Below are 23,987 nucleotides of genomic sequence, written 5' to 3'. Positions count from 1 at the left end.
GGAAGGCAGGTTGGTAGTAATTGTTTTTTCTGCAGTTCTAATTATCCTCTGAAGTCTGTCTGTCTTGTTGGGCTGCAGAACATCTAGTCAAATCTGCTTCCCTGTCAGTGGATTCAAGTTTACCATTTGGGATGAGAAAACCTATATAAAATTAATGAATTTTTGGCATTAATTAAGCTGGTTTTGTACCCTTTAATTTCTCTGTATTTTGTAATATCTAACACCTAACCAAATTGGGAATATTTTTAAATCAGCCAGTGAATAATCAACTTTTCTTAAAACCTTAGCTGGGTTTTGAATACAAACTAGATTCAGTCATTAATATGTTCATTAAATTCAGAATTGCAATTAAGCATCTTAATATATACGCTTATACATTTTCAGTCAATAACATTTAGTTCAAGATTCAGCATATTCAGAATACCTAGAACGAGAATAAAACAATAGAATGTTATAATGTTCAGGGCATTAATAATGTTTTTGTAAAATACAATTTTCTTACCATGAACTTTACAAAAAAATTAGTGGAAATGCAATAAATTAAATATAGTGTCTGAATTTTAGAACAAATTCTCTTGTTTTTAAGTATCTCTCTTCTGTTGGAAATCATGAGAAACTCATTCCTATATTGGAAAATATCACAAATAAGGAATTGCAATATTTTGCAACAAGTTTTAATAGGTGGACTGTTTTGAACTATACTGTACAAAATAGAAAGCAGCTGGAGAAATATTCCTATTTTGGTTATAAACAGAAAAAAATAAGTACTGGAAAATAAACTTTTCTAAAGAAAATCATAATGTGATTTTTTTAAAAAATCCATTCAATGCAATAGTTATTGGAAGTCTTATGCTTAGAAAATATGTCAAAGACTACAACTGCAAATTACAAACCTCCATCAACATAATTTACTATATTAATTAAAAGAAATCTGGTAGCACCTTTTCCAACTAACACATTTTATTAAAAAGAAAATTTGCAGCCTCTTAAAAAATGTGTTAGTAAAAAAAGGGCAGCAGGTTTTTTTCTGATTTATTTTCCCACCATAGACTACCACATCTCTCCTACAATGTTTTACACCAGGGGTCATAGAAGGTTTGGAGCAGAGGTGGTATTCAGCCGGTTCTCACCAGTTCGTGAGAAGGAAGCGGGGATTTGGTGTGGGTTGCCGAACTGGTAGTGACTTCTGGCTGGCCATGCCCCCAACCTGGTCACACGGTCGCTCGCTTGCCCCGCCTGCCCGATGCTTGCTCATGCACCCAATGCTCACGCCGCTCGCCCTGCCCAGTCACTCCTCCCCTCCTATGTGGCACGCTGGGTCCTTGTGGCTTGCCTTTCTAACCAGCAATGCCTTCCCACATGGTGCCTGCGCCCCAACTGAGCAGCCCTGATCTGCCTGCTCACAGGTAAGCCTGCGAATTGCATTAGGCCCTCCCCCATCATCCTGAACCTTGCCGGGATTCCCCCACTGTCTCCAAACCATGCCGGGCCTCCCCTGCTGTTCTGGAACCTTGCCAGGCCTCCCTGACCGTCCCTGGGCTCGGCTGGCTGGCCTGGCTGCCGGCATGGCCCTATTCCATGGAGCGCTCTCCCTAACATGTGGTGGCCATGGCGCAGTGAGAGCGGGTGGAATCATCCCAGGACTGCACATGCGGTGCACAATTTTCAGCAGCCCCGGGACATCTGCTTGCTCTGCCCTTACACTGCCGCCACCACCTGCTGCCTGTTTAGGTGCTTTGGGAGGGTGCTCCACGGCCATGCCGCTGCCACCACACGCCACCCCCTGCTGCCTGCAGAGGTGCTTTGGGAAGGCGGGAGGGTGCTCCACGCTGCTGCCACCCACTGCCTGTGGAAGTGCTTTGGGAGGGCGGGAGGGTGCTCCATGGCCATGCCACCCACTGTCCGTGGAGGTGCTTTGGGAGGGAGGACAGACACTCCACCACCTGCTTTCTTCCTTTTCCCACCACCTGCTGCTGACTGGACCTCACTGGACCATTCAGTTTGTCCCAGACCAGGTAGGTGTGTGTGTGTATGAGAGAGAGAGAGAAAGAGACAAGAGGGAAAGAAAGAAAGAAAGGAAGGAAGGAAGGAAGGAAGAGAGAGAGAGAGAGAGAAAGAAAGAAAGAAGAGAGAAAGAAAGAAAGAAAGAAAGAAAGAGAAAGAAAGAAAGAAAGAAAGAAAGAAAGAAAGAAAGAAAGAAAGAAAGAAAGAAGAAAGAAAGAAAGAAAGAAAGAAAGAAAGAAAAAGAAAAAAAAGAAAGAGGAAGAGAAAGAGTGGTGTGTTTAAGAGAGAGAAACAAGAAAGAGAAAAAGAAAGAAAGAATGAAAGAAAGAAAAAGGAAGGAAGGGCGAGAGAGAGACAGAGAGAACTCTGATATTATTTTTAATTGTTCCATTATGTATCATGTGTTAATATTTTACACTGTCCCTACACCTAGAGTGATTTTACTGCCTTTCTTTTGCCCAGGGCTACCACATATTTTTCAGGGATTTACATGCATTCAATGTCTAATAAATATGTGTGTGTTTATTTTGTACATCAGGTTGCATAAGTACTGCTTACCATGAGAAAGAAGCACTCTTGTGATCTTTGACTTTTAGGTTTCCTATCGAACATCAGCCATAATAATTACTGTTTTGAACAATATGCAGGTTGTATTACACAAATGGCTATTTTATATGTGAAATTATGAAATAAATCTGAGTAGAGGTCCTGGGAAAGGTGTCAGAATAACAGAATAACACTTAGAAGGACCTTGGGGGAACCCTATACCATTTCAGAGAAATAGCTGTTTTTTCTTAAAAACTTCCAGTGATTGAGCATCCAGAACTTCTGGAGACAAGCAGTTCCACTGGTTAATTGTTCTCATTGTCTGGAAGTTTCTCCTTACTTTTAGGTTGCTTCTCTTTTTTGTTCAGTTTCTATCCTTCTGGTGCTTTGGAAAATACATTGTTTGCCTTCTGTTGCTTTGGGAAATACATTGTCCCCCCCCCTTCTTTCTGGCAGCCCCTTAAAAGTCTGTTACCTATCACACTCTTGGCAAAGCATGTGAGCCATTTCCTCCTTTCAGTGGTCCATGAAAGTACATCTGTAGTACGTAGATAATAAAGTCAAAAAAGTGAAATGTTTTTATAGAACTATAGTTTTCTCATAAGTGGAAAATGAGGGGTTCTGTTGAAGCCAAACCATGGTCAAGTAGACCAACTAAAATTTCAACCACAACTGCCAGGAAAATTGTTCAGGATGCAAAGAAAACCCCATAAATAACTTCAGGTGAAATACAGTACTCTCTGAAAACATGTGGTATGGCTGTTTCAAGATAAGGAGCCACAATAAGGAGGCACTGGAAGAAAGATGGGCTGGACTTCCGGTGATGCATCGTGTTGTGGTGATACACAGGGACAACACTCTGCTCCCTGTACCGGGATTTTCGTGTCTGGTAGCCAATGGAGGCAACGTTCGGTCATGGAGGGACCAGCAGAGAGAGGGGGAACTCTTGGAGACAGTAGGGAGAGTTGCAGATCGAAGAAGAGAGCCCACAGCCTGACGCAAAAGAAGCCGGCCTTCGGGCAGACCCGAAGACGTGGCAAGCCGATCCGAAGAAGGAAGGAAAGATAAAAGGCAGTACAGCAGCAATAGGCGAGTTGTGGATGCAACCAAGTCTAGAAGATCGATAAAGATTGGGTCGGAGAGCAGTTAAATCGAAAGGAGTCTCCAGCAAGGAAGGGCTAAGCATGAAGTGCTTAGAGGTGAGAACAAGTGGCAAAGGTTTCTTTTTCCCTCCTGCACTAGGAGCAGATTGGCAGCTGAGGAAAGGAAAGATTAAAACAATAAGACTATAAGATTATAATAGAAGGGGAGGAGGAAAACCTTTTCTTGGGAAAACTGCCTTTTGAAGATTGACTGTGTAACTTTGATTGGGGAAAAAGATAGAATTGACGGGTGGGAGGAAGAATCATGGATGAATGACTGTGCAGATCGTATGAGGCCGCCATTATGAGAAAGAGCAAGAACGGAGACCTGAGAACTGATGCAATACTGATAAGTGATGACTAATGGGGTCATATTGGAGTCGACCCCTTCATTTTTGAGAATCCAAAATTTCTTTAATTTCAAAATGTTGTTCACCTTCAATTAGCAATGGTACAGGGGGATCAACCTGAGTTGGTCTCAAGTCGGAGGTATGTTCAGGTTTTAATAAACTAACATGGAAAACAGGGTGGATCCATCAAAGGGTTTTAGGTAATTTCAGTTGGACTGTCACAGGGTTCACAATTCGTTCAATTGAGAAAGGTCCAACATAGTTAGATCCAAGCTTTTTTGACTTTTGTGTGGTCTGCAAATATCTGCTGGATAAAAAGACCTTGTCACCCACTTGATATGGTTTTTGTGGAGTTCTCTTTTTATCTGCAAAATTTTTATGAGCTTGATGAGCATCATCTAATGCTTTACAGGTAACTGGCCAGGTAAGCTGGAGCTGTGTTATCCATTCATCTAATGACTGAATGTTAGGTTTCTCCTGTGGAAGCTCAGGTATGGGTACAAAATATTGTCCTGAAGCCACTTTAAATGGAGTAAACCCAGTACTACTATGTACCGAATTGTAATATGCACCTCAGCGAATGGCAATAGGTCAGCCCAATTATCTTGCTGATAATTTATATAACATCGAAGATATTGTTCCAATACCCAGTTAGTTCTCTCACAAGCCCCATTGGTTTGTGGGTGGTGGGTTGAGCTTAAGCTCTGGGCGGAGCCCAATAACTTCAAGAACTCCTTCCAAAAGTTTGAGGTAAACTGGACACCCCTGTCTGAGATTATGCGTTCAGGAACCCCATGTAACCTGTAGATATGTAAAATAAAGAGTTTAGCCAACGTTTTCGCAGATGGGATTTTCAGACAAGGTATGAAATGTACCTGTTTGGAAAACAAATCGGTTACTACCCAAATAACTGTATTCCCCCCACTTTCAGGTAATTCCACTATAAAATCCATAGAAATTTCCTTTCATGGAGCCATTGGTCTAGCCACATTTTGTAGTAAGCGTGCTGGTTTACCAGGGAGGCTGTTTGGCTGAGGCACAGATAGGACAGCTAGCCACATATGTCTCAATGTCCTTTTTCAAGGTAGGCCACCAAAATTGCCTTTTAACCAAGTGTAAGGTTTTCACGAATCCAAAATGACCAGCGGCTTTAGAGTCATGAGCTTGCTGTAATATTTGGTTTCTCAGCTTCGCTGGCATATATAATTTGGCCCCCACCCATGCCAATCCATCTCTAACCGTACAGTTATTTGAGTGAGCAAGGAACCAATCATCAAGTTTTAGAGCGTCTCTTAATTGTGCAGTCAAATCATTTGATAAATCAACCTCCTTCTTTTTCTGGGCTCTGGTAACCACTGGAGCTGCCAACTGTTTGGTTGGGACAATAGGCCGTACCACTTCTTGGCGAGCACTATTATATTGAGGTAATCTAGATAAAGCATCCGCCATGAAGTTCTTCCCCCCTGGAATGTACTTCAATGAAAAATTAAAGCGCTTAAAGTACTGTGCCCAGCGAACTTGCTTGGGAGACAGCTTCCAAGGCGTTTTCAAAGCCTCCAAATTTTTATGATCCGTCCACACCTCAAATGGGTGTTTTGCCCCTTCTAAGAAATGCCTCCAGGCTGACAAATGTAGCAATTTGTGCGGGTTTTCTTTGGATCTGGCCTCGCTTTCACTACCTCCAGCCTGCCTTCTGATGAAGTCAAGGATCTTTGTTTCCTAGAGAGCCAGCTAGGGCAGAGCTTGACAGTGGTTCTTGACATTTCCTTACTAACCATTTCTCAAGATTACCATAAAACTCAATGTATCTCATTAGCAGTTAGATCAATGTGGGAAATCTATAGTTATCATAACTATAAACTTTAAGCTATCTCATGGATCATTTCATATTAATAGGGTTTGATATCTGTGTCTTGAAACCAAAAGAATTGTCTTCAGGAATGCCTGTCCTGAAATGCTACATATATTTTCCATTCATTACATTGTTTATTAAATATGCTATTTTTTAAAAAAAGATGCATATAACAATGGTAAACAATATTTGGAGAATACCATTACCTGCTTCCTTACATAGCTTTTCTGCTAAGCAGATATGTAAATGTAATTTTCTCCTGAGCTTTGTCTTAGATGTCTATAGCACTGGCTCTAATATGCACTCTATAAGACATATATGAAAGAAATAGTATCAATTCAAGAAACAAGAATTAAACCACTAACTGTCATTATCATTTCAAAAAAGAAGTCTTGAAATAATTAGAAATGTCTCAGATCTATTCTTCCATGCAGTGATTTATTTCAATTCATGATTATATAGCTTCTTCTTGTGTCTCGTTGCATTGTGAGAAGCAATAAGATGTACATGATGTAAATATACTATTATAAAAAGGTTTGTTGCCAACACAGATTGTGTTCTGTTTCTGTGCTAATATAAATGATCAAATACTTGATGATGCTGATTGTTCATTTTCTTGTAAACAAGTTGCTTTGTGCCCACAAACAACTGTGTTTATCCTCTATGAATGTGAATTTATACCCTTATTATGTTGTCATCATATTGTGAAAGAGCACTGCACAAATCCTAAGAATTCTTCTTAACATCTGGAAAAAAAGAAAACATATTTTTAGGAACAAAATTATAATCTTAATATATTCTGAAACTGTCAAAGGAGTTTTACTAGTTTTGCTTTTTTAGGACTTCATCTATTCTTTACCTTCACTAAACATACTACCAGTAGAAAGAAGGCCTATTACCTAGGTAAAATTAAAACAAGTCATTGTTGTATCTGCAAGATTCAAGGCATATTTATAAATATATCACTATTCTTAATTTTAAAAAGATATGAGAAGCAAGCATAGAAGGATGTCTAGGATTTATTTATATATTCATTTATATGTCACACACCTTTCCAATAAGACAAATCTGGATATGCCATGCCATCATAAACCAATAGAAACTTTATTGTACTTGCTCTTATAAAACGGTTCACAATTTTAATTATTAAAAGGTGAAATGAATTAAAAAGGGGGAATGAACTATTCGGAAATTTCAATTACAAAATGTGCTGGTGAGATACACAATATTCTGTTCATGTCTTAAATTATTAGGAATTCTCACTGTTATCCCCAATTTGTATCTGTGGTTCTCTTTAAGCATACTTTTTAAAAACTGTACTTTTGTCACCCCTTTTCAGAACTTCTACGAATGTCACATTTCCGTTAAAAATAGGTTGCTTTGAGCATTTCAGGACTGCTTGGCACTCTCTCCAAAATGCTCAAACCAGCAGAATTCATGCTTCAAAACAGGGTTTGAAATTCAGAAGAATTCATGTGAAAAATATTTTGGACATTGTTAGCTGCAACTATGAACCTGATTAGAAATCAGATTAATAGCTAGATTTTTTAATGACCCTGTAATCCCTTAATTCAGGGTAAAATCAGGGCAATTGGATGAAGCTGAGCGTTTACTGGCCAGATGCCTATGCAGTTTGCAGCAGATACTTTCTCTTTGAATCCTGAGAAACATCTGTGGCTGCTTAAAATTGAACTTTCAATCTTACGAGTGGGAAGCGAGAATTTTCGCCACTAGGCCACCATGCCACTCAATAATCTTGCTAGTAATTGACCCAATTTCATTTTGAAAAAGAAATTGCAGAATTGCACAATACTATTTTTAGCTTCATAAGTAATCATCCTCACATCTCTGTCAAAAACAGCTATTCCAATTCCATTTCCCCCCTCCGAACATATATTATACACAAAGGAATTTGAAACCCTTGTTAAATGTTGTCATGCATTATGAAAACACAGATCTCAGGAATGCCGACATTGCATTAGGGGAGGAACTAGTGATTTATACATTGATAATGCCTATTTCAAAGGAATGATAGTATCAGTTCAAAAGATTGCTTTTACATCCCTTCACTGGACTTACATTCTACACATTTGGTTGCCAAAACAGTTAGATCTTGTTTGATATTATACTTTTCTTTACCCCAAGTGACCATCTTACTATGAAACTTGATTCGTTCCTCACAAAACCCAGTCTACTGGCTTTGATGGCTTCTTTGAATATTTCCTGGTTCCATTTGCTTCGTAACTCTTTGGTTCGTCATCTTCTACAGAGAAGGGACATTTCGTCTAGTCAGCACATTTTTATATCTAAGCCTCCTTTGAACCAAACAAAATCAATTCATTTCTATATTTGTTTCAAAATAAGTGTTCTTATATGCTGGATTAACTGCACATAAATTGCTAATATGAGATTTCTGCAAAGTTCTGATGAGGAAAAGGAATTTGCCTTTCGATATATGGATTCCCACCATGTGTTGATCTGGATTGCCTGTAATGTGTAATGTATGTATAATACCGTGTTTCTCTGAAAATACAACCTACTCAGAAAGTAAGTCCTAGCTTGATTTTTATAATGTGCCTAATATAAGCCCTACCCCCAAAATAAGCCCTAATTAAGCCCCCGCCCACTCCATGGTGCAAGGGTAAAAATTAAGCTAGGGTGGGGATAGGGGTGATGGAGCTGCCCTATTACTTGCCTTTTTAAAAATATCTTTTTATTTTATGTTTAATACAAACAATCCATCTTCTATTAAACAGTGTGTTGTCTGGGTACAAATATCTTGTGCAATAACAATTAAAATTTTCAACCATAATAATTTACATTAGTATTAATTCTCTACTCTTAGCTTATTACTAATAAACATAATATATCTAAATTATCACAACAATCTTCATCTTGGTTTATTAACATCTATTAACATATGGTCTATATTTCCCTAGTCTTCTTTTATTTCTAACTTTCATATTTTTTCTTTAACCATCGATGAAATAATTCCTATATCATATAATATTCAGTTTGTTCCTTCTGTTTAATTGCAAATGTTAACCTATTCATTTCTGCACATTTCTAATATTTTCCTGATCATGCTCTCATCAGTAGGAATCTCTTTACTTTTCCAATTTTGTGCAAATACAATTCTAGATGCAGTTAATACCTCTGCCTTAGTTTTCCATTCTTTTAGTCAAAACAATTCCTTATCTTTATGTTCTCAGGCTCTGAAGGTCATTGCTTTTAGTGTTTCCTCTTTCTCTCTTATATCTTCCAATTTTCATTTTTGCCTGTAGATGGTACTGTTGCTCTGCTTCTCTCTTTTCTTTCTCCTTTGTACTGTATATCCCATTGCAAGTTGTTAAGTACAAAATGTATATAGCAATAAAAAAGAAAAAAGTTCTGTATAATCAGATTTGTAATATTCAAAGGTCTCTAATTCAAAAAAAAATGTTATATTTTAAAATATCCAGTCAGGTTTTCTAAGTCTTCTTCTTTCAAAAAGCCCTTTAGCCAGTTTCCTGCTTCCACAATGGCTCTTAAAGCTCTCCTCACCGCTTCTCTTCCAGAGGTGGAAAAAAGAAAATTCCACCTCTCCTTTTGGGTCCCACTTTCTCCTTTACTTCCGAGGGGCTCTTTCTTTTAATGCTGTTATAAAATTGAAAGTCTCTCACCCAGCATGATCACACCTCCCTTCCATCTTTCTCTTCTTCTGGTGGCTGTCCCAGCTTCAGAGGGGCATGCCATGGCCACTTTCCACGCTGTCAAGTTGAAGAGCCTTCTCTGGATCAATCAGGGAGATTGCGAGGCTCCCTGAGATCCATGGAGTGTGCTCTCTTTCTTCATTTCCCCCTGAGGCAATTTAGGTCCTGGCAGCTTGGGTTTCAATGCTCCCCACGGAGCTACTGTGAGGCACATCATCTCGCCACAATGTCAGCTCCCCCTACCACTTACCTTCTGATAGTTGAAGTCAGGCCTCACACATTTCATCCCGTTTCTTCTGCAGCCAGCAAGGCTTTTCCGAAGGCCTCTGTAGCTGATAACAGAGCTCTGGATCGATCCAAAGTTCTGTTATCGGCTGCAGAGGCCTTCAGGAAAGAAGTTCCTGAAGGCCTCTGACAGCAAAAAGGAGGCCACGGGTGATATCCACAAGTGAGATGAGTCAGTGGATGACATCTCTTCCCCCCAAAATAAGACCTGGTCCCGTTTTTTTGGTGGCAAAAAATATAACACAGGTTCTTATTTTTTGGGAAACATACTAAACGTGGAGCACATTCTAGTGTTTCCCTCTGCAAGGTCTAATTGGTTAATATTATAAGACAAATTCTGCAAATTATTTTAAAGTTGATTATCATAATAACAGGAAGAGAAAAAGAAGGAAAAGCCAAAGAAACAATCATAATATTGCTACATTATGAAATATTTTTTACAAAAAGCTGTTAAGAAAAAATAATTACCAAATCCCCAAGTTAATGATGAACTCAAGTCTTTCTTCCCTAAGCACAGATTCAAAGATTAAAAAAAAGAATAAATGTTAGAATATGTTAGCAATGCAATGACAAATAAAATAACTATATATTTAATTATGAAATAACTTTAAATATTACGCCCTTCCATTTAGCATGTGCCCAGGGAAATACAATTTTAAAATATACTAAAAGCAGCTTATAAAATAAAGTGGAATAATTTTTATTTAGAGAAATTTGGAAGTGGCACTCAAATTGAGGAACAATAAAGTATATAAAATAGTAGTCTTTCTTCCCTTCTAAAACAATACAGGGAACTAATCCCTCATTCCTGAGGAAGAAATTCCACGATTACCAAATGGATATATAATTAAATATATATGTAGTCCTCAACTTACAACAGTTCATTTAGTGACCATTAAAAGTTACAAAGGCACTGGAAAAGTGGCTTATGACCATTTTTCATACTTACGACTATTGCAGCATCCCCATGGTCACATGATCAAAATTCAGACACTTGGCAACTGATTCATATTTATGATGGTTTGCAGCGTACTGGGGTCATGTTAATACTTTCTGACAAGCAAAGTCAATGGGGAAGTCAGATTCATTTAACAACCATGTTGCTACCTTAATAATTGCAGTGATTCACCTAACAACTGTGTCAAGAAAGGTCATAAAGTGGGGGAAAACTCACTTAACAAATGGCTCACTTAGCAACAGAAATGTTGGGCTCAGTTGTGGTTGTAAGTTGAAGACTACCTGTAAAATATATGTGTGTCTGTGTCTGTGTATGAGTGCAAATGTGTTATGAATCAAATGTCTCATATTATACAAACACACACGTACATACATACCTGTTATGTCTCAACTATATTCACAAGTGAGAATACAGAGTTCCACAGTTCCAAACATCCAAACAAAACAGAAGCAGACTAAAAAAGGGTTAACAGTACTTATTCCAGTCCTTGGCAGACTTCCCGGAATCTGTCTGGTAACTCAGAATGTCCATAAATTACAAAGGCTGCTCCACGCGTATTCTTTCGACACATCAAACACTTTGCTTCCAAGCAAAGTTTGAGAATCATCACGCCTCCTTAAATCACCTGGATTGGCGTGTCAATCTCCCTAATCAATGTCTGGCTTGACGCCTCCCCTCAGCTTGACGTTTCAGTCTCCTCCTAGTTCTGGCGTCAAGCCACGATCTGTCAGCTTCCCCACTCAAGCCTCTGACTCATTTTGTGGATCAGTTGCTGGCATGAATGAGGTCGAAGGTTCTGGGGAGGACTGTCTCTGTGACAAACTCTCATCCCCTGACTCACATCTGTGTCCTCTAATAATTCAGACTCCACATTCACAGCAGGCTCCAGCCTTCCATCTTCAGAGTCATCAGAGTCAAAACTCCCAGCAGGATCGATCCTTCCAGTCACAACACATACCTATGTTTCCCCCAAAATAAGACCCTGTCTTATATTTTTTGCTACCAAAAAAGGCAACAGGTCTTATTTTCGGGGGATGTCATCCACTGTCTCACCTCACCTGTGTATGTTGTCCCTGGCCTCCTTTTTCCTGTCAGAGGCATTCAAGAACTACTACTTCTGCAGCCGGGAAGGCCGGCAAGGCTTTCCTGAAGGCCTCTGCAACCAATAACAGAGCTCTGGATCGATCCGGAGTTCCGTTTTTGGCTGCAGAGGCCTTCAGGAAAGCCTTGCTGGCCTTGCTGGTTGCAGAACAAATGGGCCAACAAGGCAGGTGTGGAGGTGTGCAAGGCCTGGCTACAAATGTCCACAAGGTAAGTAGTAGGGCAGTTCCAGCATGCATCCCCACCCTACTTTAATTTTTACCTGTGGACCCTGGAACGGGCAGGGTTTTAATTAGGGCTTCTTTTAGAGGTAGGGCTTATATTGGGCAAATGTGGAAAAATCAAGCTAAGACTTACTTTAGGGGTAGATCATATTTTCGGGGAAACACGGTGTGTACACACAGTTCTTCAGAAATAAGACCTATCCAAAAATAAGCCCTAGTTTGATTTTTACATGTGCACCCAATATAAGCCCTATCGCCCCCCAAAATAAGCCCCGGTTAAGACCACGGCCACTCCATTGCACCTGGTTGCACGAGGTAGGGCGAGGCACACGGGCAAAAATCAAGCTAGGATGGGGTTGGGGGGGGATGGAGCTACCTCACATGCCCTGTGCTCACTTACCTTAGAACAGTTGAAGCCAGGCCGCCCACATCCCAACAACTGCCTCGCCTTGCCAGCCCACTTCTTCTGTGTTGCCCCGGTCTCCGTTTCATTGTCATGCCTTCAGAAAGGCCTCTGACAGTGAAACAGAGGCCAGGAGGGGCGCCATGCATGTCAATCCAGAGCTCATTTCTCAGCTGCAGAGGCCTTTCCTGAAGCCACATGGGCTCCTGCTGGGTGGGCCTGTTGGTTCTGCCACCGTGAGGAGAGTGAGTGGAAGACATCCCCCCCCAAAAAAATCCTAATGTCTCTTTTGGAGGCAAAAAAAAAAAAAAAAAGTAGACCAGGTCTTATTTTGGGGAAAACATGGCGTGTGTGTGTTTGTGTACACACACACATACACACAATCACACACAGTGTTTCCTTGAAAATAAGAACAGGTTTTATATTTTTGGGATCATCAAAAAATGCACAAGTTCTTATTTCAGGGAGGTGTTCCCCCCCCCCCCAGGTACCAGGAGGCAGAGGGCAGGAGCCCCATACACCTCACATCTCCTTGCCTAACTGTCTTATCAGCAGCTTGGTCCACGAAACAGCTGATCTGTGGATGCACTCCTTCCACCAGCTGCAAGAAGCACAGCTGTTTCTGCAGCTGATAGAAGGCTGCAAAAGCAGTAGGGTTCTCCTTTGAAAGGACAATTGGCCGGAAAATCCCCTCCACCCACAGACCACTTTCTGAAACAGTTTTCCTCACCCTGCCTACTTCCAATCTTTCTCCCTCTCCCACATTCTCAAGCAAAAGCAAACCACGATGAGGGGGATTTTCTTGTGAGTGCAGTGTTAAACGTTAACCTTTCAGTAATGTTACCTACAGAGGTCTCTTTCAGAAAGTGATCTGTGGGTGGAGGGGATTTTTCTGCCAACCTTTCAAAGGGGAGCCCCGCATGGACACGCATCTGAAAATGCTCTCTCTGTGGCTTTGAAACCTCCAGTCTCGCAATCCTGTGCAGGGAAGGCAGAAGTTTGCTCCAAAGCTGCAGCAAAGCACTGGGAGGCCTCCGTGGGTAAGATTGAGTTGTGCCTCTTGCTCCAGTGAGAGGGGTACAGGCCGAGGGGCTTTGTGGCCAGGGAAGATGGGATTTTGCGGTACAAAGGAGGAAAGGTTTGATCTCCCCCTCCCTCCGTTCTGCTGCAGAGCTGCCACGGAGCTCGCTCAGGGCAGTGCGAGTGCTGGCGAAGGGGGTCCTGGCATGCTGACAGTGGGGTAAGTGCTCTGGAGGTCGCAGATATGAGACAAGTTGCTTCACGCCAGCCAGGAGCAGCCCAGGAGGGCAAAGATCCCCTGAGAGGCCAGCAGCAGCAGGTGCAGCAGGCCCAGCAACCAGGCAGAGGTTCGGGGGCAGCCAATTTCGATGCACCACATGGCATTCTGCCTTGTAGTACCAGCCTGGGCAAGACCTGAGCTCCAGGCCTGGCGAAGTGCAAATCGTGGTTGCTGCCTTCTCCAGAGCCACAAGGTGAGTTGTGGAATAGAGGAGCCTTCGGCTGTGAGGTTGACTGGAGTTGTGGGCAGGGCTGGCACTGGCAAGAATGGGCCAGAAACACCTCCAGAGAGACGGAATGAGAGGCAACTCCTGTCCCTTGCTGGCTCAGCTAATCTGTGGGGCCACGATTAAAGGGCTTAGCCTCCATGAGATGACCAGGGAAGGGAAGGGTTGCCTCCTATACTGGCCATGCCCACCCCCTTCACTAGGGCTTATTTTTGGGGTAAGCCTTATATTAGGCCCACTCCAATATATATAACACTTAGACATACTGCATCATAGTGCTTTACATCCCTCTCTAAGCAGTTTACAGAGTCAGCATATTGCCCCAACAATCTGGGTCCTCATTTTACCAACCTCGGAAGGATGGAAGGCTGAGTCAAATGAATAAATACAAAAACTCTAGGTTTCACATTTTAGATTAATTTCCCCTAGCCTACTCTTACATATATCTAAGATAATGTTTACCGTAAATCATAAATGAATTGTTTATTATCCTAAATAATTGTTCTTATAAGGATTTTTATTGGTGACTTCCTTCAAATTTAACTAATGCATTCATTATAGTCTTCAAGATGTGATCAACTCAACAGAATTCAGACCATGCAATAATCCAGTCAAATATATGTGAAACTGTAGCCTTTGTGTTGTATAGTGGGCTTGATTAAACTACAAGTAATCCTTGATTTATGTTGATCTCTTAGCAAGCATTTGAAGTTATGATAGACCTACCAAAAACTACTTACAACCAGAGTCCACAATTGCAATAGCTTGGCCATTTGCCATATCCTGCAATCACATCAAGATTTATGACATTTTTGCCAGAAACCAGCATTTACTTCCAGTTTTCAACAAAAGCTGCCACAGTGAACAATGGGTTTGCTTAATGACAATAGTATTCGTTTTATGATTGTGCCAGTTGCTTAAGAACTGTGGCAGAAATTTAACAAATGCCACAAATAAAGATCGTAAAGTCAGATTGGTCATGTGATGACTTGCTTTATGGCCCTCATGACTTTGACTGTAGTTGCCAAGGCTTGATTACGGTTGTAAGAGGAGGAATCCCTATATGCATTATGTGGGAATTCAGCATGTTCTCAGGTTTCCTTTCTAAGCTTCTGTTAAATCTTTCAAATATGTTGAATATGTTAATGTTTTCATATGCTAAATTTGAAGAATTATTATAACTAACAAAATTAGTCACTAACAAAAACAGTAGTATTAATAATAATGGCAATAATTACCAGATCCTCGTGTTATTGATGAAAAAGAACCTGAGTCTCTCTTCACTAGAATACCAGGCCAAGGTCCAAGTATATTTTAAAAAGACATAGCAATAAGTAGGAGAAAAAAGAATGAATAATGTATCTTGTATAATCTTGCTGCTGCATTAAATAAACATGACGACATTGGAATAACTGAATAATTATTTAAAGCCAATAAGCTGCTTCATGAAATTTGAATAAATATGTGACCTAATATAAGTAGAAAGAACACAGAATCAATTGGAATAATACTGCACATTCTATCTTCCTGGATACATTGAAACTCTGAGAACATCTGTGACTCTGGAGAGCTTTGCCCTTCCATAAAATAGCTGACATTTAGACCACTGCTGAACTATTTGCATCTAAATATGACATAAAAGAAATTGTAATTCTGATATTCTCAGGGGTTTCAGACTATTGACCTTAATTTCTGTGAAGTCAGAGAAAACCTATATATAATACATATTTTAGTTCTCTTTGGCCTTAATTAAAGTTAATTTGATGTGATTCTTCTATTATTCTAATAGCTTCTATAATTGGCAAGACACAAATATATCCACAGTTCGTTAAGCAAATAGAAAATTCACAGTAAAATAGTAAAATAGGGCAAGATTGTGAGACATTAAGTGTCCCTGTAGCAGTGGTACTTGCTACAAATCATCATCATCAAATGGCCCTTTGACAAAGACAGACTAGAACTACAATCCTAACTACATTATTGTATAGTGCAGGAAGATGTTATCTAGCAAAAAAGATTATGCTGCCCTCTTATTCTGTTAAAAAACCTTTGCAATATCTACCATTAAGTCCTACAGTTGATTGCCTGACTCCTTCTGTATATACTTTTCTTCTTTCAAAGGATGCATTGTTGGAATATGTTGTAAGAGATCCACATTTAAATGATTTCTTTGATTGTGCCACGTCTCTAGTGACGTTTGCTGCCAATTCAAGAATACAACAAATAAAATGCATTAAAGAGTTAAATAATTAAAGAACAAGAATTAGCCAATTCCTAGTTTTTTAAAAAAGAAATAAATCTTATACGAACAGCTTCCACTGTTAAAATTGTACCCCTATACTTTATACATTTGTCTATATCCAATCAAGTAAGTGCAAAATCCAACACTCACAAGATAATGAAGCAATCAAAATAAAATATAGGAAACTCATCTACGCCAAGGAAAAATAATGTGTATTAATTCTTTTTCTGAGACTAAAACTACTAATCGTCATCATCTCCTTTTAATGATGCTATAATCCCTTGTGGGGTGGAGTCTGGGCAACTGAGCAGAGATGAGTGTTTACTGGCCGGATGCCCTTCCTGTCATCAATGCAGAGTTATATTCAGTAGATATATTCTCAACATGCCCAGAGAGTATTTGCCTCTAGCTAGGATCGAACTCACAGTCTCCAGATTGTGAGCCGAGAGCTCCACCTCTAGGCCACCGCACCACTTTTAGTAGACTAAAACTACTAATCGGGGTTATATAATCAAGGATAGGCTGAATAATGCAACTAAAGTAAGACACTCACAAACGGAAGCCAAGTAGTATTATATACATTCACTCATTCTTACAATTGGCTGCATATGTAGCTCCATCAAAGAGGTTGATTTCTGTTATGGTATGAAAAGCATTTAGAGACCACAAGAATCTGTAAAACAATTACTACAGCTTTACTATCTTTTTGCAGTTATAATACATATATCGTATTAATTCACTACATTCCTGTTTTTCTTCATTTTTCCCTATCAGGACTTTAAAGGATCACACAATCTGAAACAAGATACAGTTTTGATAAAGAAAAGTTTGCATGTGCAAATAAGTGACACATGTAGATATTATTCTGCACATGTAAAGGGAGCTAGCAAACACCCCCACACAAGACATGAGTTGAGTACTCAACCGGTTCCCTCAAGAGAGGGGGGATATCTTAAAGCCCATCCTTCACTATCTCTACTACACAGTCCATACTTCCAGGACAACTATTCAGTCAATGTTGCCTGTAACAACCTTTTCTGCAGAAATCCTCCATCATGTTCAATTACTCAGGAACAAGCAAAGTGGTAATCTCTTCTCATTCATTTCATCTTATCATAATTTCCTTGTGCTAAGATTAATTATTTTTTAGAATGAGAGTCACAGATTCAATATGAATTAAAAAAAATTCTGATGTATGTATATTAAGTAAAGGGGAATTGAGAAAACAAGAGGAGATAGAGGAGAAATGAACTGCTTCCACTCACTCATGGCTGAAATGCACCCACCCACCCAGCCACCCACATACACAAAACCAAACTCCACAGATACATACGAATGTATATCTGACTTAAATTACTTTATTATTGCATTTTTCCTGAGTCTCAATCCTACTGCCAAGTCAGGGCTCTGCTTATATTCCGAGTGAGTCAACTGTTCTTCCCATAAAGGAAAAACACCAAAGACAAAACAGGAGTTGTATTTTTTTCTTTTTGGAAACCACTTAAGAAAACAATATTCCTGTTCCTTGCTGATACTAGCATTTGATCTCCCTGGGCACTGACTTTCTCCAACTATTTGGATTGACAAGGTTAGGGATGATTGGCAGGTAAGATTAAGATTTTTCTTTAGCTCTTTCATGTGTGAAACTTTTCGAATGGGAGGTCTCCCTCTTCACTATGCATATAACATTTTTCCTGAAGCTTATATTATACTCACTTATCATAGAAAGAGAGCATTTTAGGATGATAAAAGTCTTCCACATCACAGAAATCCTTACTGTCCCAAGAGAGAGCCAAGGCCTAATGAAAAACAGATACATATTTCATATCTGGATAACTGCAGTAGTATCTGGAAAATATTAGACATTTGAAATGTAAGATTTGAGAAATCCTCATTGAAGTTAAGCTTGATTCACATAGTTTTCTTGGCCACAGTTCAGAACTTGTCTGTTACTAGTTTCTTTCAGGGTGTGGTTTTGACTTCCTAATCTAGTCAACACTCTTCATAACTTCTGGTGATTTCCCCTTAAATTGCTATCAAAGTCTGATCCAGTTTAACTGTGCAAGATCAGTTAAAGTTGTCTAGGTGCAGCCACCGGGCAGGATCTAAAAATCTGTATTAGATTTTAGAAGTGTAAAATGTTGTCTTTTTATTAAAGATAAAGATTTCTCTTTAAAGGTAAAGAGATGAAGAGATGGACTCAGGAACTCAAGCTTGGAAGACACCCCCCCAGTGACCAACCCACATTGGATCCTGCAACGTTATCCTGAGACAAAGATTTGTAAAGATTTCCCCTGTCCAGTCATGTCCAACTCTAAAACTCATCTCTGTTTCCTAGCTGAGGGAGCCAGTTTGTCTGAAAACACTTCCATGGTCATGTGGCTGGCTTGATTATATGCCAATACTTTTACCTTCTCACCAAATTGGACCATATTTATCTACTTAGATTTGCATGGTTTAGAACTGACAGGTTGATAGGATCTGGGGCAAGAATGGAAGCTCACCCCATCACATAGTACCTGGATCTCAAACTACCAAGCTTGCAGTTGCTGAGCCCAAAGTCTTAACCATTAGTCCATAGTAGAGAATCACATTTTGGTAACCAGGTGAAGAATCTTGGTCAGGTTTTTCCAACCTGGTGTCCTCCAGGTAGTTTGACTTCAATACTGAGAAACAATAGCCAATACAATGAACTACGTTGTGCGAAGGCTTAGCATTTTGGAAATGGTTTTAACACAGAGAAAGATGGAAGGAAAGAGAAGGCTAGCAACAAGGTCAGTCAGTTACAATGGTGATGAGTGCGCCAACCGCCAACTGCTGATTCCATGTGGTTGTAATAGTTTATTGGTGGTTTCTGAAATGTTTTTGATATATACCAATGATATTCTTTTTACAGCTTGTGATGGTTGCACTGTATTGGGTTGAATGGTCAGGCACTTTTTGATGTGTCCATATCCATTTTGTTGGAAGATGTATAGATGCTGTTTCCTTTTTCTGCTGTCCAGGGTTGCTGCAGTGAGTTTGTACTCATCTAAATAAAGTTCTTATACAGCTTCTCTTTTGGGAGGTAGGGTTGTTGCTTTAGTAGTGGAGCACTTGATTGGTGTGGGTGTTTTTTTCAGTACACTTGTGTTTCTTCTAGTTTGCCCTTGTGATCCCTGCTGATCAGGATGTCCAGTAATGGTAGTGAGTTATTTTCTTCGTCTCTGGTAAACTGGATTTCTTTGAAGATATTGTTGATAGTTTTATGGGTGGTCTCTAATTTGTCCTTTTGATTATGGTGAAGGTGTCATTTTTATATCTGATCCATATTTTGGGTTGTATTTGTGGAAGTGCTATCACCTCCAGACATTGCATTACAACCTATGCTAAAAGTCCTGAAAATGGTGATCCCATAGGTGCTATAGTGGTTAAGATGCTGGGCTCATCAACCGAAAAGTCAGCAGTTCATGATCCAAGCACTGTGTGATAGGGTAAGTTTCCACTCTTGCCCCAATTCCTGTCATCTAGCAGTTCAAAAGCAAGCAAAAGTAGATAAATAGGTACCACATTGGAGGGAAGGTAATACTGTTCCATGCGCCTTGGCATATAGTCCAATGGTGGGATTCAGCTGGTTCTCACCAGTTCAGTAGAACCATTAGCTAAATGTTTCAGTTCAGCAAACTGGTTGAAGCCTCGCCCCTCCCCTCACAACCACTCCTCCCCTCATACTTTGGGTGAGAGTAAGGGACTATTGATAGCCTGCTGTCACCGTTCAGAGTTTGGCCAGCAAAGAGACCGCACTGAGGGGCTTGACTTGGCTTGCAGTAAATGCACACAAAAACGCTTCTGCCAGCCAGCTGGCTATGAGGGCAGCACACCCCACCCACACCTGATGCCAGCCTGCTCCAGGAAACACTCTTCAAAGGCTGTCTGCAGGCTCCAGAAAAGTTGGATTCATGGCCTCTGATCTGGCTGCAGCTGTGTTGGGAGGAAAATGCCTCCCAATTAGGATTCTTCCAGCCAGGACATAACTATCAATGCTTTGAAGAATAAATGGAATAGTGAAGTAGAGCTGCTGGAAAGAAGTTTTTAATGGCAAGGAAACTAAGACTAGTGACATTCAACAGTCTTGGCTAGCTAGACTGACTGACATCCAAAAATGTTAAGTTTTTACATTCTTTCTGAGCTTTTTAGTTTTAATATGTATTTTTGATAATTAAATTCTGTGTTTGGTGATGTTTTAATTCTGTGTATATTGATGGGATAATTTTTCTTATTTTGGCTTTGTTTGGAAGGGAAAAAAAGGTTAATCTCTATTGAAAAGAAATGGAGTTGGGAAATCTGCCTAGTTTTGATTTATTTGATTTGTCAATCGCTTACAAGATAATAGGTACAAGTATATACATAGTTATGAATATATGAAATGGGTACATCTAAGAAAAATAAGAGAAACAATAGGACAGGGACGGTAGGCACGTTGGTGTGCTTATGCACACCCCCTACAGACCTCTTAGGAAAGGGGTGAGGTCAATAGTAGACAGTCTAAGGTTAAAGTTTTTGGTGTTTGGAGAAGAAACCACAGAGTCAGGTAGAATATTCCAGACATTGACATAGTTCCTGTTCTTTGTTCTGTTAATCGGTTTAACAAGAGATAGTTACCGTGTTACTGTATTTGAATTATTTGCTGCCTCATGGTTTCTTCTTCTATTTGAGGAGGGGCGTCTTCCTTCAGCTGTCTCCTCTTCTGGCCTGCTCCAGCAAGCACTCTATATACTAAAGGGGCATTTCTCAGGATGATGCATTGTCTATTTAATGCAACCTCATGGGATGATCACAGAAAACAAAGGTATAAATTGGTAACTTCTCATCTCATATTTTTCAGGCCTAGACAATCATAGCATTTGCAGAGTCCTTGGGGGAAAGGTATTTGGGGTGGGTGGGGAATAAGCATATTTATTTATTGGAACCGCTCATCAGACAAAGAAGCTGAACAAAAAAGCTATCTGGTCCCCATACAGTGGATTCAAAGCATCTTTTCCTGCAAAATACAGGCCATGTTATGTACCAATAACTTCGTCCTTCCTCCTTTCTTGTTTTTAATTTCCTATCCAAAGGTAATTGGATTTTTGGGCTTGGAATCAAAAGTATCTACGCTCAGACTGTCCGTTCTTCTGTCCCAGAGAGACATGTTATGGTGTTAGTTTTTTTCCCAGATAAATAATTGATGCTATTAGTTACAAAGAAGGCGCTGTCTCTTTCAATAATAGAAATTAAAACTATTTTATTTTAACAAAAAGTAAAAAAATAGAGAGAGAAAATTGGGATAAGAAAATGAAGAGAAAAAAAGCAAGGAATGATATTACGGTGCATTTATTATGTTTTTCTTAGAACAATTAGCTGAACTCTGCCTTATTTATCATTATTTAAGGTAATAATTTATCAAATCAAAAACACAATATGCAAAATTTGCAAGTAATCTTTATATTTTGGTCAACCTATAGAGATAAATTTGTGGTATGGAATCATTTCTCAAATGAAGCTGCTCAGTGAAACAGAGTCTTTATAATTAGCATTATATCTTTGGAAAATACAGCTGATGTGAAAATGCTAATTTTATATAATGTACCGTATATACTCGAGTATAAGTTGACCCAAATATAAGCCGAGGCACCTAATTTTACACAAAAAACCTGGGAAAACTTATTGACTCGAGTATGTTTCGAGGGTGGGAAATGCAGCAGCTACTGGTAAATTTCAAAAATAAAAATAATTAATTTGGGAAACGATCTCACTATCATGAAAGGTTTAATTGATTCACTAACCCAAAAGAAGAAGATGATGATGTCAGCGGGAGGCAGGAGTCACTCTCTTCCCTCCCTCGGAGGCCCCCTGAGTCAGGAGTCGCCACGCGCCGGCGCGGCCCCAGTCCCGCGTCGCCTCAGGAAGGGAAAGGCAAAAGGAAGAGCCGCGGCAGCGCTTTGCAACAGTGGCAGCGGCACCGGAGGCTCAGGCTCAGCGGCTCCTGGTTTTGCCCCACCCTTCCCAAGGCAACGCGGGACCGGAGCCGCACTGGCAGCAGCAACTCCCGACAGCCCCAGATGTAGGGAGAAGGCAAAAGCGACGGAAGATCCTTCAGGGAAACTGAGGGGAGACTCACCCTTGGTCCAGATGAGCCCCCTTCCTCGCCCCTAAGGAAGCAGAGGCAGCCAGCAAGGGCAGGCAAGCTCCGCTTCACAGACTCCGTCCGTCCTCACTCCCACCCACCCACCCAAAGCCACGAAGTCCCCCAATCGCGCAGCCCAGAATCGCCCTCCTCAGGGGCAGCAACGACGCCCGGTTTTTCCCGACACAAGAAGCTCCGCTGCGTGCAATGAAAGCGCCCTGGCTCTAGGCTCGCGGGCTCAGAAAACAACGCGAGCCGAGGTCGCTGGCCCGCCGGCTTCTCCAACATCCGGCACCGCCTGTTCTATGTGCCGGGCCCGGCAAGTCCGAGCAGCCAGCGCGTGGAGCAGGACGGCGCCGGAGATAGTTGGCTGCCTCTTTCACAGCACGGAGGCCTCCTGGCTGGCCAGCTGCTCTCCTCCTTCTGCCTGTTTGTTCTGTGTGACCGAGGAGGAGGAGACCGCCGGCTGGTTGGGGAGGCTTTCGCGCCGAGGGAGGCGGTTGTTGGTGTCCGGCTTTGCTCCGCTCTCGGCGCGGCCCTGTTCTTTACTTGGGCAGCCGGGCGCCCGCAACGGAAGGGAAAGGCCTCCCCAACCAGCCGGCCGGTCTCCTCCTCCTCGGTCACACAGAACAAAGCGCTTTTTGCCTTTCCCTTCCCGAGGCGACGCGGGACTGGAGCTGCACTGGCAGCAGCAACTCCCGACAGCCCCAGCCGGAAACCTGAGCGGAGCCCGGGCAGAACTGCCTGTTTCTGCCGTGGGCGCCATTGCGGGCGCCCAGCTGCCCAAGTAAAGAACAGGGCCGTGCCGGAGAAGCTGGGAGTCAGACGAGGCAAGGCAGGAGTGACAAGGAGTGGCAGAAAGTGGAGGGGCAAGGTGGGGCCAGGCATGGTATGGAGAGGAGAGGCCAGGGGAGACAAGGCCAGCCATGACAAGGAGTGGGCTAGGAGGGGAGGGGCTGGGTGTGATGAGGAGAGGAGAGCCCCCCCTTGATGCGAGTACATTGAGTTGGCCATGACCACCCACCACACCAAGCCATGCCTACCCAGCTGGTCATTAGGGCAGAGAACCAATTGTTAAATTATTTGAATCCCACACTGATATGGTCATGACAGCCACATAATCACAGAAGAATCTCTGGGAAACACTGGCTCCCCAGCTAGGACATGGAGATGAACACCACCCCTGAGAGTCAGATACAACTGGACAGGGAAAATGTACCTATATTTCTATAATACAACACTAATTTTTAGAAATGTTCAGTGTATGAATCTAATTGCCTCAGATTACTGAACAACTGATTGACTATGGAGAAAATTCAGACATTTTGGTGATTTCTGCTATCATCACTGCCCTAATAGGCATTATTGGTATTATTCTTGGTTAAAGGTTCAAAATGTTTTAATATTCCATGAGTGGTCCAAGCTTTATTTCATTAATACACCTTATTTTATAAGATATCAAGTCTGTTTTTCTAGGTAAACTTAGAGATCTCTTTTCAAAAAGCAATTATAAAGCT

At 41.0% G+C, this 23,987-nt stretch overlaps 1 protein-coding gene across 9 annotated transcripts in view; it reads right to left on the bottom strand.

The window, feature by feature from the left end:
• Positions 1 to 47: 47 nt before the first annotated feature.
• Positions 48 to 23,987, bottom strand: part of LOC148130107 (uncharacterized) — a 75,545-nt gene continuing 51,605 nt past the window's right edge. For 3 of the 9 annotated variants that reach the window (XM_087969300.1, XM_087969296.1, XM_087969301.1), the window contains 7 exons: positions 18,042 to 18,124; positions 16,922 to 16,998; positions 16,146 to 16,283; positions 15,322 to 15,366; positions 10,340 to 10,378; positions 8,034 to 8,157; positions 6,009 to 6,640 (listed from right to left, as the gene is read on the bottom strand). In XM_087969300.1, the coding sequence (XP_087825426.1) occupies positions 8,072 to 8,157; positions 10,340 to 10,378; positions 15,322 to 15,366; positions 16,146 to 16,283; positions 16,922 to 16,998; positions 18,042 to 18,124 (468 nt within the window). In that variant the 3' untranslated portion in view covers positions 6,009 to 6,640; positions 8,034 to 8,071. Of the gene's footprint in view, positions 142 to 6,008; positions 6,641 to 8,033; positions 8,158 to 10,339; positions 10,379 to 15,321; positions 15,367 to 16,145; positions 16,284 to 16,921; positions 16,999 to 18,041; positions 18,125 to 23,987 lie in introns of those variants that run through there. The other 6 variants (XM_087969298.1, XM_087969302.1, XR_015750258.1 and 3 more) reach the window with 5 other exon arrangements.

This window comes from Notechis scutatus, chromosome 6 (assembly GCF_049901735.1).
Source record: "Notechis scutatus isolate UNSWTSFEM ecotype Mainland chromosome 6, rNotScu1.2, whole genome shotgun sequence".
Classification (NCBI taxonomy): domain Eukaryota; kingdom Metazoa; phylum Chordata; class Lepidosauria; order Squamata; family Elapidae; genus Notechis; species Notechis scutatus.
This window is presented reverse-complemented; position numbering and strand designations above follow the sequence as displayed.